Below are 13179 nucleotides of genomic sequence, written 5' to 3'. Positions count from 1 at the left end.
TATTAGAAATCCATCAAATGCGTGACCAAAACCAGTGGTGGCGCCACCGTCGCGCCAGAAAAGGTCGCTGCAACTGACTTGACAAATCTCGTGTCTAAACTAGAGGACTCTGTACGCCAATGTTAGTTTTGTCAAAAGTTGACATTTGTTTAATTCAATACTTTCGTGTATAGCATAATTGTAATATTATGTCGATGAAAACCAACAAGTTTTAGTCACTGCATTCAAACTACTACCATGGATTTATCTAAAGTGCCTGACGACAAAAAGCTGAACTTATGCAGGTGGTATTTTCGAGGTAACATTGGATGTAGAAGTTTTGTTTGTTATGTATTCATATTGTTGGACTTTTTAGTTGGGTTTGCTTTATTGCCCTTCGTTTGGACGGTCAACGCCATTTGGTTTTTCAACGAAGCGTTTAGAAGGCCCGAATACAACGAACAAAAGCAAATTCGCCGATGTTAGTTATCAGGTTCTTGTTGTAGTTTCACTACCTAGCAGTTTTTTTTTTCAGATGTTATATATTCCGCAATGGGCTCGCTACTGTGTTTTGTTTTGTTGGTATCTTGGGTTGCAGTATTTCAGGTGAATCGGTCCAATTGGGGAGAGTTTGCGGATAAAATTTCTTTTATTATACCATTAGGAACACCTTAGCCTAGCTTAGTTTAGCAGAACAACAATTTTGATGTTTTGTAAATATGTATTAATTTAAAAACTAGCATAGTAATTGAAATGGATGGTCTTCAGTCTTCGAGAACTCTCCAGTTTTTAAGGATTTATTTCCAAACAGGAAATTCCCAAAATAAGACAGAATTATGCCCACCAGACAAAGTAGGCAGAAGAAGTATAACCTTTCTACAATAAAATACTAAAACTCTATGTTGAAATTGAATTTTTATTGGTAACTAACTTTAGGACTAAAAATATAACAGAATAATACCACAAGATCAACTAGGCAGAAAATTATATATCATTTCTTAACCTGTGTGCATCCAAATTTATCTCATTGCGAATGCAATTCAATAAAATTTGCAATACCTTGTTTCTTATTACCAGAGCATAATAGAACGTAAATTTGCAATGGCATGGATCATTAAACAGGGTGGACAACTTAAAGGTCATATTGTGAAGTTCAAATAAATTGCAATATTCCAGTTTTTAAGAATTACGTACCTCCAGTCCTTCATAAATGGGTCATACTAATTTCGTATATATTCAAGGTGCTATGAAAGCCGGGTCACAACAAGTAGTTTATTAAAATAATAAATGAATATAAATGATAATAATTATATAGAAGTAAGAATAATATGAAGGTAGGTATATATACGAGGGGTACCCAAAAAAAACCGGAATCATTTTTTATAAATATATTGTTTTGAAAATCACAGAACGACCTTATCCCCTTCAAAATACTCTCCATTACAACTAATACATTTGTCCCCTGTTCGAAACATTTTTTATATTCATCTTTGGCTATAGCCGACAGCTCATCCCTCGTTTTTTTCTTGACCTTTTCAATATTGTCAAATCTCTGTCCTTTCATGTCTGTTTTTATACGTAGAAATAAGAGGAAGTCACACGGAGCGAGTAAGGTGCATGGGGCAGAGGGACCATGCCATTTTTAGCCAAAAACTGCTTAACACAAATGTCCGCCACAAATCGGGTCTTTTTTGTCGAATACTGTTGCGCAATCTTAAAACTTCCAGATAAAAAGCTTGATTAACGGTATCACCTGGTGGAACGAACTCTGGATGAACTACGCCGCAAAGCAAATCAGCATCGTTTTGATGTTTGATTTGACCTGACATTATTTTGGACGGGGAGACAGGGACGTCTTCCATTGGCTGGACTGTTGCTTCGTTTCTGGATCGTAACCATAGCACCATGACTCGTCACCAGTAATGATCCTTGAAACAAAATCTGGATCCGTTTCAAGCTGTTGATTCAAAGCACGACATGTTTCAACTAGATGTTCTTTTTGCATGTCAGTCAGAACACGAGGAACAAATCTTTGATAATTGTTCAATTGTCTGTCGACGTACTGTGAGAACAAACTCTCGAATATTTTCAATATTTTCGCCGATTCGAGCAGTTGATGGACGTCCAGAACGAGGTCGGTCATTAGTTGACTCGTCGCCATTTTTGAAGCGAACAAACCACTGGTACACTTGAGTTTTTCCCATCGCATCGTCTTTATAAGCTGTTTTTAACATTGAAACAGTTTCAGCAGCACTTTTACCGAGCAGAAAACAAAATTTCACAGCTGCACGTTGTTCTTTTAAACTTGCCATCGAAAAAAACGGTTAAAACAAGTTAAATTTAAAACGAAGGTGGCGTTGAACTCGCAATAAGTTGTACTATCCGCAACCTAGCGGCAGAAAGGTGTACTATTCAAGCTCTGCGCGCGGCAATTCAATTCCGGTTTTTTATGGGTACCCCCTCATATATATAATAATAAATTTATTTAGCACTGTAAGGCTTTCCTTGAATACTCTTAGGCAAGACGGGTTCATTAAAACACACATTTTATAAATTTGTTTCCTGCTATCAGGTTCTCACATTCTTTCCTTTATTTCGAGCACACTTGCTCCATTTTTCATAATCCGCTGTCTTTATTCCCTCCTAGAAAAAGATTTCCTTCATTTTAAAAGTGGTGTTTTGGTTAGTTTGCTACTGACAGGCACAGATACTACCTGCCACTGCCTCGACAATCGTAATTTTGCAACTGAGATAGATCACTAAGCTTTATAGTTCAATAACGGTGGGGAAAATTAATTTGACTTAGTAATTCATGCGCGTGAACATTGATTTCTGCACTAAAACTACAGTTGCGCAGTTAAATCAATATTGAAGCCTCGGATTCACTAAGGAGTTTATAGAGTGTAAGGAAACTAGTCGGTTACTAAATAATGTCTGCCGTGGGATAAATAATAGGTGCCATCGGTAAAATATAAATTGTAATTTCTGCTATATTACAAGTAAACCGAATGCGCGTTTTAGGTTTCTCACCCGCGCGGGTGATGAGAACGTCCCGCGTTCTTTAAGGAATGTCGCCCGGGCCTGTCTTTTCACGCGAATAAAACAATTTACAATATTTATATACAGAGGTAGCAGCGATCTGTAAACAATACTATAGAAAAATCACCATAGGCATAAACCTAGTTCGGAAGGTAACAAAATGCTTAACACTCTCTCTCGTGGGCGGCGGAAAAACCCCTCCAGACGAATGTCCGCCGCGCCCCGAAAGCGACCAGCTCGCGCTTCACCAACCGCAGTAGCAGGATTAAAGCGCACACGTCCGACAACATCAGCATGTAGAAAACGGTGTGCCAGCCGTGGCTCGAGAGGAAACCAGCTAGCAGGGGACCCACCGCCGCACCTTCAAGAAACTTTATGTCAAGTCTTTGGTGACAATAGGATTTTGAAGATGCTAATGTAAATATATTTTGCTTATGTTATTTTCTCCAATACAACTGCAACATAATTTCCATGGACTAGATCAGGGGTCTCCGAACTTTTCAGCCTTAGGGCCATATTGATCACGCCAAGAAACTCTAAGGGCCAAAACAATATTATCATTAATTGTCGCCGGTGATAAAAAGTTGAATCAGTCCGCTGATGATGTAAAAGGAAGTTAATTTTTTGTCAGATGCCTCTAACGATGGGGAAGTCTGATATATTATCTGTATCGTATGGGTTACCGTTATAATGGGGTACCCATATCGTATCGGCATAGTAATCATTGATTCCAAAAATAATAAAATACACAAGTAATCATTGATTAATTTATTCTTTAGTAATTGTTACTTCGGTTCCTAAAGAGTACTCAAGTAACGAATGTGTAAAGTTTTACTTGCAAAAAAAAGTCCGAAAAAGTACGTCACGTTTAAAAAAGGCTGCAAATAGGACTAAAGTCCGTAGTAGATTTTTCTTTCAAGTATACAAGCTCTCCGCGGGCCGGACAAAATCTGTTCGCGGGCCGGATGTGGCCCGCGGGCCGTAGTTTGGAGACCCCTGGACTAGATAAATGTCAGAATGGAGTGGGATATCATGCAGCAAAATTGTTTAATAAAAAAAATAAATAAAACAAGGTAAACGACTGTACCTTCTACTCACTTGAACAGCTCCAAACAATACAATTCAATAGTACTGTTGTCATGCTAACTTTGATTTTCTAATTCCAATTTTTTTTCTGCTGTCTGTTAGTGTTTGTAATGTCAAGGTTTTGAGTAATACTTCAGAGTGACATAAAACGTGTTTCTTAAATTGACAAACTTAATAGTTTTCGATTTGGTTTTGGTTTTTTGTTAGAAAAATCCAATACGGGCTACATCAAACTACTCAATGAGGTTTGTTTTTTTTCAATAGTTACCCACATCAAAAAATTACATTCTCATATTTGCTCCTCTTATAAGCGATGTTTTAAGAGTACGCATAGTTTTATAACAATATTTTTGTCTTTTGACAATATATATATTCTTTTTATATCTATTATGGTGCTCAAAATTACCTGTCATAATGGCATTTGTTATAAATTCTTTCTTTGGAAAAGTTGCTTCGATTTTTCAGAAGCATCCCACATAATAAATATCGTTCAAATACAAAAAAAAAATCTCGGAAAATCCCAAATTTTAATTAGTTTTTTTTTTAAATTATGACATTTGAAATTCTTCGCAAAAACAGGCATTCGAAATTGCACAAAATATGGTATATTGCGGATTTATAGAGAATTCTTAATTAAGAATTAAAAAAAAAATGCCCAATATTTGTGCGTCATTGCCGAAACATAGTAGGTACAGGAAATAGTCACACAAAATAGGCGAAAAAAAAAGCCCTTTGTGCACTACAACCCAAGGAAATATTTTTTTAGTTCAGTTAAAGTAAAGGAAATAATTGGATGGTAAAGTCTGTTCATAGATATAAGAAAGTGACTAACTGACCCGGACAAGCTGTAAGAATGAAATATGGCCAAACAGGTCCGTACTTGCTTAAAATTAAATTATTTGGGGTTTTGTTAGGAAAGATACTAAACAATATTTATTTATTTCTGTATGTATTCATGTTTAAATCTAAAATGAAATTACAAATTATTTTTATTACCTACTTAAATTACTTAAAATTATTCACATAATATATCAGTATCACTATCGCTATCATCGCCTGTTCTAATTATTATTTGTTCTATATTATTTGCAATATGGATATACGATTGTTCCCTTTTTTTTATATATTTAACAGAATTTGCCCAACTTTGTGGAGGGATGTGAAAAACTTCGGATTCTAGAAGTTCGAGGACATTTTTTTTTAAACCGACTTTCAAATAAATCAGCGGTGATAATCCAGAGAAGAATCTTTAATATTTTTTGCAGACAGAGAAAGTCCATTTGGAATCCAACCATCTTTAGAGCCAGCATGCAAAATAGTTATTCTTTTCGCGTTTGTTTTACACTTATCAGTTGAGTCAACCCAACCCTTTTCCGGGGTATCATAAGTGTCGAACCAGGTTTCATCCAAGTAAATAATTGGCCTTTGTTGTTCTCTGTAAATCCTAATTTTTTCCAGATATTCCAGTCGCCATTTCCGAATTCTAAAAGATTCCATTAAAACTTGCCTTTTGGCAATTTTTTTAAATCCAACATTTAACACCGGTTTCATCTTTTTCAAGCCTCCTGATTAAGATATCTAATGTAGGCACGCTTTGTTCCTCGTATAACTGGTATATTTTACGCCGTATTATATCTCGATAACTTTCATCTACACTCGAGAAAATGTCTGCATCGCTTCTTTTTTTCCTCGCTGAAATGGAATTATTGACAATTTTCCATACAGTTGATGTGGGAATTTTCGTCAATGTGCCCGTTTCTCCCAAAGATGCTGGCACCACGTTCAATGATAATCAAATAAACATTGTTTATAACTTCCTTGGTTTCAATAGAATAGTGTTTTCTACATTTGGGCGGGAGCATCTCCTGAGATACACTAGACTCGCACATATTTCGCATAACCCACTCTGTTTTACACACGAAATAAGAATGATTACTAATAAACTTAAACTAAGTAGTATATCAAACCAAAGAATATTAAACACAGGTAGGTGTAAAATTATTTCTTATTACGGGCCACAATATTACCTGAATTAGTCACTTCCTTATATCTATGAACAGACCATACCCATGTTCTTAAGTACCGCCCAATGTTTATATTATTAGGTGCGATTATTCAAACTAAATTTAATAAAAAGTGTGCGTTACTGTGTGAAATGAGCCTTAGCAAAAACCACATATGTGTGCGTGTCGACTCTCACCTATGGATCCGGTACCGTCGATGATGGCGGTGACCGTGGCCAACGCTTTCGAGTTGCCCTCCAGACAGTGATGGGTGCCCAAATCCGCCGAAACGGCGGTCGTGATCAACGCGTAGGGACCGTTGACCAACACCCCCACCACCAGCAGCATCAACATATTTACTCCGATACCTGCGCCGCCCAGATTCTGATACGCGATTATCTGCAATGAGATGAGGGAGTGGACGCGCCTCCCCTCGCGAACGTCGAAACGCTTACCGCGGGGGCGGCCAGCGCCAGCATGCACACGCACGTAGTAGCGGGCATGTCGCTCTTGTCACTGATTACGCCCGCCACCACCGCCCCCACCACCGCGCCGACGTCGAACAGGGTCGAAAAGTCCGCGCTCGAGGTGGCACTCATCGTTGCTGAAAACAGATCCGTGGTTAGAGCGAGGGCGGGGGCGGCGCAAAGAATTAGTAAATTACATGCGATGTCGAAAGATACACCGAAATGTTAAATCATAAAACTTACATATAACTTAAAAAAAAATATATTTAACTAGTTTAGCATCATACTAAAAAGATCTATACGGACCTCATTAAGAACCTGATATGATAGCATCATCGCACTACCTAAATCAGTACTCAATGTTGTTGGTTCCGTATTCTCAAATTAATATTTGGTACATTTAAATAGACATACTTTATTAAGTGACAGTCCTTATATTAGAGATCATTTAATATATAATATAAAAAATCACAGCTTATTGTTCCTTTCGTTCTAAAAGAAATTTTACACTAAAGCATACTTTTGTATGCAATTTTACTTATACTTTACTTATACTGGTAATTGCAATTTAAAATTATATTTTTTCAAATATCTTGCGACCCCTGTATTATAGACGAAACCTCAAACTCTCTCTCGACACTGTTCGTATCAAATACTGTTCGTATCAAATTATCACATCACATAAAAAGTTTTTCACGTATCGCCAATAATTCACCCACAAAACCGGAAAATTTCTAGGATCTATTAGAATTTTTTTGCCCACAAACGACGTACCCTGTATATAATTCCAACGATGTTCGAAATAGAGGATATAGCCCTGGATCTCCTGAGTTTCCTGGTATCCGAATGTTTCCAATGGAGTAAACTACTTGTATTCTCAAAACACGCAAATAAGTGGTAATATTAAATGACGTCATCGCGTCTAGAAATATAGTGATTTTCATTTTGATTATTTCAAATATCTCGAACAGCGTATGTGATACACGAAAACCGTAAATACAAAAATTGTAGCCCTTGATACGGCCTACAACACTGTTTAAACGGATTAGCTATTGTACGTACCAATTTTGATTTACGGTTAATGATTTACTCTCTAAAAGAACAATTGTCAGGGCCTTTTAGGTTTTTGTCTATAACTGGAACACCTTGTATATAATCGAAAAAATGCGTGAAACAAAAGTTATAGCGCCGGGTCTCCCACGTATTACAGATGCAAAATTTTTCCGATCAGATGAATGGCTTTAGAGGAAAAGCTGTTTTTCTAGTTGCCAATATAACCGCAAAAAAAAAAATAAAAAAAATACTTCGCATTATTATTATTATTATTATTTATTGCTCCCAATTTAAAGAGTCTATATGCGGGTCCAGACTTCAACTTCTCTCCCAAGTCTGAAGTCGGTAGCTGCAAATTTACAGTTCTTATTATGTTTTTTTATTATTGCACGGAATATCGCGAACACCCTGTTACTTAAAAACCGTAAATATAAAAGTTTAAGCTGTCTATATGGGCTATATCGTCATGTAAAAGAAACTGATATCTAAAACACAGATTTGAAATTATTGCCAATTTTCAACAATAGGGGGACCCATTTTTTAGTTTTTTTGAATTTGCGGCGCACCCTGTATATTTTTGAAAAATTGTCAAGAATAAAAGTTTATGGAATCATTTCCTCTGCGTCTTCTGGTTTTTTTCACACGGTTTTTGAAAAGTGGTCTTCTTTGTAGACCCTTGCCCAGGCGATTTTTTTTTTTAAATAATTCCCGACCCCCCAGCCCCCCCATTTTCAATAGGTCCGTCACGGTTCGAAAGTTATTCAAGAAAAACCAAAAGACCAGAACGGAGAACGGACAGACACAAAAAAAATTTTTTTTTTCGACGGTGATCATTTCTGTACCAACGGCGATCCCGTAGGATCGTTAACGAGATATAAAATTTTTATACGAGAGCAGATACTTTCGAAAATTCGGCATATTTGAGATTGGAACTTTCTAGAGTATTATATTATATATTGCATTAAATTTAATACTTTTTACTATTTTTCATCACAAAGCCAAGTGATTTTGCTCAGAACCACCAATTTTGAATGCTTTTTTTTTGACATTCAGAGATATTTTATTATTCAACTCTACTGGCAAGATGTGATTTTATAGTAAGCGTCTTCAAATCTTCGAAGCTCTACAAGCTGGAGCTGGTCATGAGCTTCAAACAATCATCAGCGTGGCGATCCGTAAGATTTATTCCTAGGCCTCCCAGCCTTCCATTATTTCTTACTTGGGGAAAAATAGAAGACTAATGTATGGACTCATTCTAAAAGAATGAATCAACAGATTGAAGAGTCAGTTACCTTAACGCTATGTGCTTATTATCTGCTGACTGAGAGAGTTTATTTGAACTACTTATTTAGCAACGCGTTCTGTTCCTTAGAAGTCTGTATATTAACCAACTTCTATATATAAAATTTTTTGCCTTTGTAAATCATTCAAAATGTAATGCAATGAAAAACTAGTATTCTGATACGTTTTCGTTACTTGTAAAGACGACTTACTGGAAGTGCTGACGTACAACGGAAGCCAATAGAGGACAGTGTAGCTGACCAATTTGGAGAAGAAGAGCGACAGGGAGAACTCCACGACTCCTGGTATGCGGAGGGCGCCGACAAAACCGATCGCCTGGTTTCGGCCGCTGTCGCCGCTGGATTCGCCGAGGAGTCGAGAACGTTCCGAGACACCGCGACGCTGCACTTCCTGCGATTATGTTCCCATTTCATTTTTGAAAGTAAAATTCGACCTAACAACCTCAAACAAGCAAAAACCAAGACTAAAAAAAAAACATCCACCCGCCCTCCTAGAGAAGCCACAACCCTAATTACTTAAAACCCAATTGAGATGAGGCGCACTAATAACAGAAAATATTAAACAAATTTTACCTGGTCTCCGATCACTATTTCAGAATCGTCCACCTCCGAGCTCGACGTCGAGGGAGATCCCGCGTTGGCGATTTGGCTGTTTAGGGGCCTGTAAACTCTCTAAAAAAAAAAGACGCACCGATCAGATCGGAAAAATTCCTTTCGGTGAGGGTTGCACTGACTGCAGAGTCTATCCGGATTTCGGCGGTGCCGAGTCCCACGTCGCCGGGGTTTACGACCAAAAACGAAAACAACATAAATCCAGCCAGCCCCATAATTAATCCAGGGACGATAAAAGACAACGCCCAGTCTGTTTCCACATAGTTCGCCGCTATTACAGTACCTAAAATATAACATATACGTATGTGAACCTTAACATTAACATCACAATACACATAGAGACTTTATACTGTCGAGTTCGTCCTGAAATTGCTCTGTAAGATTTTCACCTCCTACTATATTTACAACATGTGTTTGCTTTTCAAATTTTATTGCTGTAGCACTCCACTAGAAATTACCATTTGAGGTTTATTTATATAAATTAAATATCTGGGGTGTACAAAACGACATGGTAGGGTCAAGTGACGTAGCAGTGTTTTCCGACTTATTGCGAACATTTCCGATCTAAACAATCGTAACGAAGTTCGACGTGATGTTTGCTGCTGTTTGCATGAATTTTCGAACGTTTAGTCGCCGTTTAGCAGGTCAAGAGACGGATCGTTAACCTCAATTTCGCTAAGAAACGTTTCTTAAACAAAGCAGATTAGTGGCGTTTTGTTATCATTACAGTTCGCAAATTAGGTTGGTTAATTTAAATTATGTTTTATTAATGTCTGCCCTATAAGTTGTATCTTTTATAGACTTAAAATATTTAATTTGTTAATAGTCTACAGGTGGATGTGGATGGCCATTCAAGCCATAAGTACTTGGATGCTCTTATTTTTGCCAAAGAACATGGAATTGTGCTTCATTGCTTACCACCCCACTGCACTCATCGACTGCAGCCTTTGTATGTTTCCTTTTTTGGCCCATTGAAAACATATTTTCATCAAGAAATTACTTATGGCTTAAAAATCATCCGGGAAGGGTGGTAACACAATTTCAAATAGGTGCTTTGCTCACTGAAGCATATGGAAAAGCAGCAACAGTTCAAAACGCCATTGACGGTTTTGCAAAAACTGGAATTTTTCCCATAAATGCAGATATTTTCCCAGAGTAGATGTATGAAGCATCTGAAACAACTAATATTTCCATTAGTGATAACAATCCGCCTAGTACGAGCACAGAAAACAAACCAGGAACAATAGAACAAAGGGCTGAAAATGTTGAAAATCAAACTGTAGCTGATTTAAGCCCACTTCCAATAGGTCCGTTCGTCTCTGGACAAGGAAAAAGAAAACCAAGGAAGAGGAACAAAAGTACGGTGCTAAATTGTACACCGAACATAGAAGGAGCAAAGCAAAAAAACAAAGAAAAAGGACAGTAACCAAATAAATACAAATCGAAAGTGACTCTGGAGAACAAGACCCTTTGGCAAACGATGAAGAAGATGACTGTTCATGCATCTAATGCACTGAGCAATATAGAATGTCAAAACCTGGAGAAATTTGATTAAAATGCTCCACCTGTAAAAACTGGGCCCATGCTGAATGCGCAGGTGTGGACAAAAAGACCAAAGTTTTTGTTTGTGAAATTATACCCATTTGTGTTGTGTCATTTTACCCACCTGTGTGGGTAAAATGAACTTTTTGCAGGTTTTTGTTTAGATTTAAGCTTCATAAATATCGTTATTTTTATATTATTTTTTTCTGTAAACACAGTGGTATAGGATAAATGATCCTGCAGTTCTTACCTTTGTTCACAAATTTTTTCACAAATTTTATTAAGCATGTTGTTGTAATAGATTTATTTTTCACATTAGGACATACCTAGTATATTCCCTATACTTGTATGGGAATTCCACAAACCAAATATTAGGCCCCGCTTGCTCTTACCAAACCAATTACTCATGACTGTTACCACCCCCGGCCAGCCGGTGGTTTGGAAAATACCAGCTAAAGCCTAAAAAATCACTCTCATTCCACATGGTTAAGTGTATATAAAGCTTAATCCCAACCTGTACGACCACATAATACCACAAGTTGTGAATGTCGTAAGTCTTGCCAATACCAAATAGGTAACTAAAAATGCCAGACATTACCATACCGATACCGAGAAAATATCTCAAGTTCACTCGTTCTGCAACAAATCCCGAGACAAACATCGCTATAGCATAACAGAAGAGGAACGCTGAATCAAGTTCGCCCAACATTTGAGACGCGGTTGCATCGGATCCATCTGGAAACAGCGTGACCCTTATTTAACCCATACGAACCAAAAATATTTACTAAAAGGCGCCCAGTCGCACCAATTGTCGGGTTCGTCCGCGGTAGGCGGAGTTAATGTGCTACAATTCCTATGTAATACAGTTTTCACTACCGAGATGGGCTTCCTGGACATATGATAACACGTATACCCCACGTAGGTCAAAAATACAACACTGGCCTTGTAACTGCAAAAATACATTATCGCATAATCACCATAGCAAAAAATTAACATAAAAATGCGTTCAAAACGCAAAGTGATTATTACCATAACTCCTTGTTGAAATGTAATTTGGAACAGAAAATCCCGGTAACCCTGTTTAAAAACCTGACGCCCCATGGAAGCTCGCTGTAAGCAAAACTCATTTTCGTCTTCCTCCGGAATTGCCTGAACTTCGCCCGCACAAAATTCACCATAAACTGGGCTAACGAAAACAAACAAAAGATCTAACCTTAATCCTACCTACACTACTACCGATTTGACGTTTATTGTTTTTGACGACACAACCGCACGACCATTTGAAGTGACATTTACATCGAATAAATTACTTCTTAAAAAATCCATTGTTAACACGCACCAACACCACAAGGTCGTGAAACGCTAAGTACGAATCATCATACTAAGGAAGCGATATATCTGGTTGCATGACTTTCATAATGTCGGTGAAAGAGGATAAAAAAACGTTTTAATTGCTTTATATTATTTTATTTTTTAAAACATAGCACAGATATGCTGAATATGTAAAAATAGTCTAGAAATTCATGCAGAGGTGGTACATAGATATTTTAAAAATTGTGTATTGCGATGAACATTACAGATTAAATAGTTGAAGGTTTTTGACACTGGTTGTAAAACAAGGATAACGAACTGTTTTTTATGTATTGCAAGCAAAATCTTTATATGCTGTCCATAAGATTTAACGGTAAACTATTTTAATTATTTTTCATTTTTTAATACTATTCTTTAGCAGAATATTGCAAGTTGGCACGTGCGTAGACCTCTATCAAACTCTATGCAGAAAGGCTAGTGCCGTTCTATATTTTTTCAATGGAGGGTCAGTGTCAAGAACTTTTTGAATAAACCTTGCACCAACAACATTTTCTATTTTTATTAGCAGAAAGAACAAATTATAAAAATAAACCAACTATTCTTTAATACCCCTTCACTTTTTTACCTACCATTTAACCAACAAGAAATTGATGTCTCGTAATTTAAAAATTTCCGGAAATATTATTTTCGTTTAGTTTAGAGTTTACAGGTACAAAAAAACATGCCAAAATTCACCAAATTTCCAAGGGAAAGGAAATTCAACAAAATATAAAAATTGTGTTGTAA

At 37.0% G+C, this 13179-nt stretch overlaps 2 protein-coding genes across 2 annotated transcripts; one reads left to right on the top strand and one right to left on the bottom strand.

Moving 5' to 3' along the window:
* Positions 1-81: 81 nt before the first annotated feature.
* LOC132705997 (gamma-secretase subunit pen-2) lies at positions 82-858 on the top strand. Its single transcript, XM_060677026.1, has 3 exons — positions 82-298; positions 356-460; positions 515-858. The coding sequence occupies exons 1-3, from the start codon at positions 238-240 to the stop codon at positions 652-654; spliced, it is 306 nt and encodes a 101-aa protein (XP_060533009.1). The 5' UTR covers positions 82-237; the 3' UTR covers positions 655-858.
* A 1023-nt stretch (positions 859-1881) lies between these two features.
* Positions 1882-12409, bottom strand: LOC132705995 (glucose-6-phosphate exchanger SLC37A2). Its single transcript, XM_060677023.1, has 10 exons — positions 12112-12409; positions 11868-12031; positions 11597-11817; positions 11409-11541; positions 9663-9823; positions 9502-9600; positions 9121-9319; positions 6563-6711; positions 6305-6506; positions 1882-3379 (listed from the first exon to the last, which is right to left on the bottom strand). Exons 1-10 carry the CDS (start codon positions 12258-12260, stop codon positions 3183-3185), a joined length of 1674 nt encoding a protein of 557 aa, XP_060533006.1. The 5' UTR covers positions 12261-12409; the 3' UTR covers positions 1882-3182.
* Positions 12410-13179: the final 770 nt, after the last annotated feature.

This window comes from Cylas formicarius, unplaced genomic scaffold, assembly GCF_029955315.1.
Source record: "Cylas formicarius isolate icCylForm1 unplaced genomic scaffold, icCylForm1.1 PGA_scaffold_8__14_contigs__length_24414737, whole genome shotgun sequence".
In the NCBI taxonomy this organism is placed as follows: Eukaryota; Metazoa; Arthropoda; class Insecta; order Coleoptera; family Brentidae; genus Cylas; species Cylas formicarius.
The sequence above is the reverse complement of the archived record's forward strand: the minus strand, read 5'-3'. Positions and strand labels throughout refer to the sequence as shown.

Excerpts from the sequence above, each read along its gene's own strand:
- LOC132705997 (XM_060677026.1), top strand. The coding sequence starts at position 238 with ATGGATTTATCTAAAGTGCCTGACGACAAAAAGCTGAACTTATGCAGG. Across the intron at positions 299-355 it reads ATGCAGGTGGTATTTTCGAG|TTGGGTTTGCTTTATTGCCC; the intron begins GTAACATTGGAT and ends TGGACTTTTTAG. Across the intron at positions 461-514 it reads ACAAAAGCAAATTCGCCGAT|ATGTTATATATTCCGCAATG; the intron begins GTTAGTTATCAG and ends TTTTTTTTTCAG.
- LOC132705995 (XM_060677023.1), bottom strand. The coding sequence starts at position 12,260 with ATGGTGAATTTTGTGCGGGCGAAGTTCAGGCAATTCCGGAGGAAGACG. Across the intron at positions 6,712-9,120 it reads GTTGTACGTCAGCACTTCCA|CAACGATGAGTGCCACCTCG; the intron begins GTAAGTCGTCTT and ends ATCTGTTTTCAG. Across the intron at positions 6,507-6,562 it reads TGGCGCTGGCCGCCCCCGCG|ATAATCGCGTATCAGAATCT; the intron begins GTAAGCGTTTCG and ends ATCTCATTGCAG.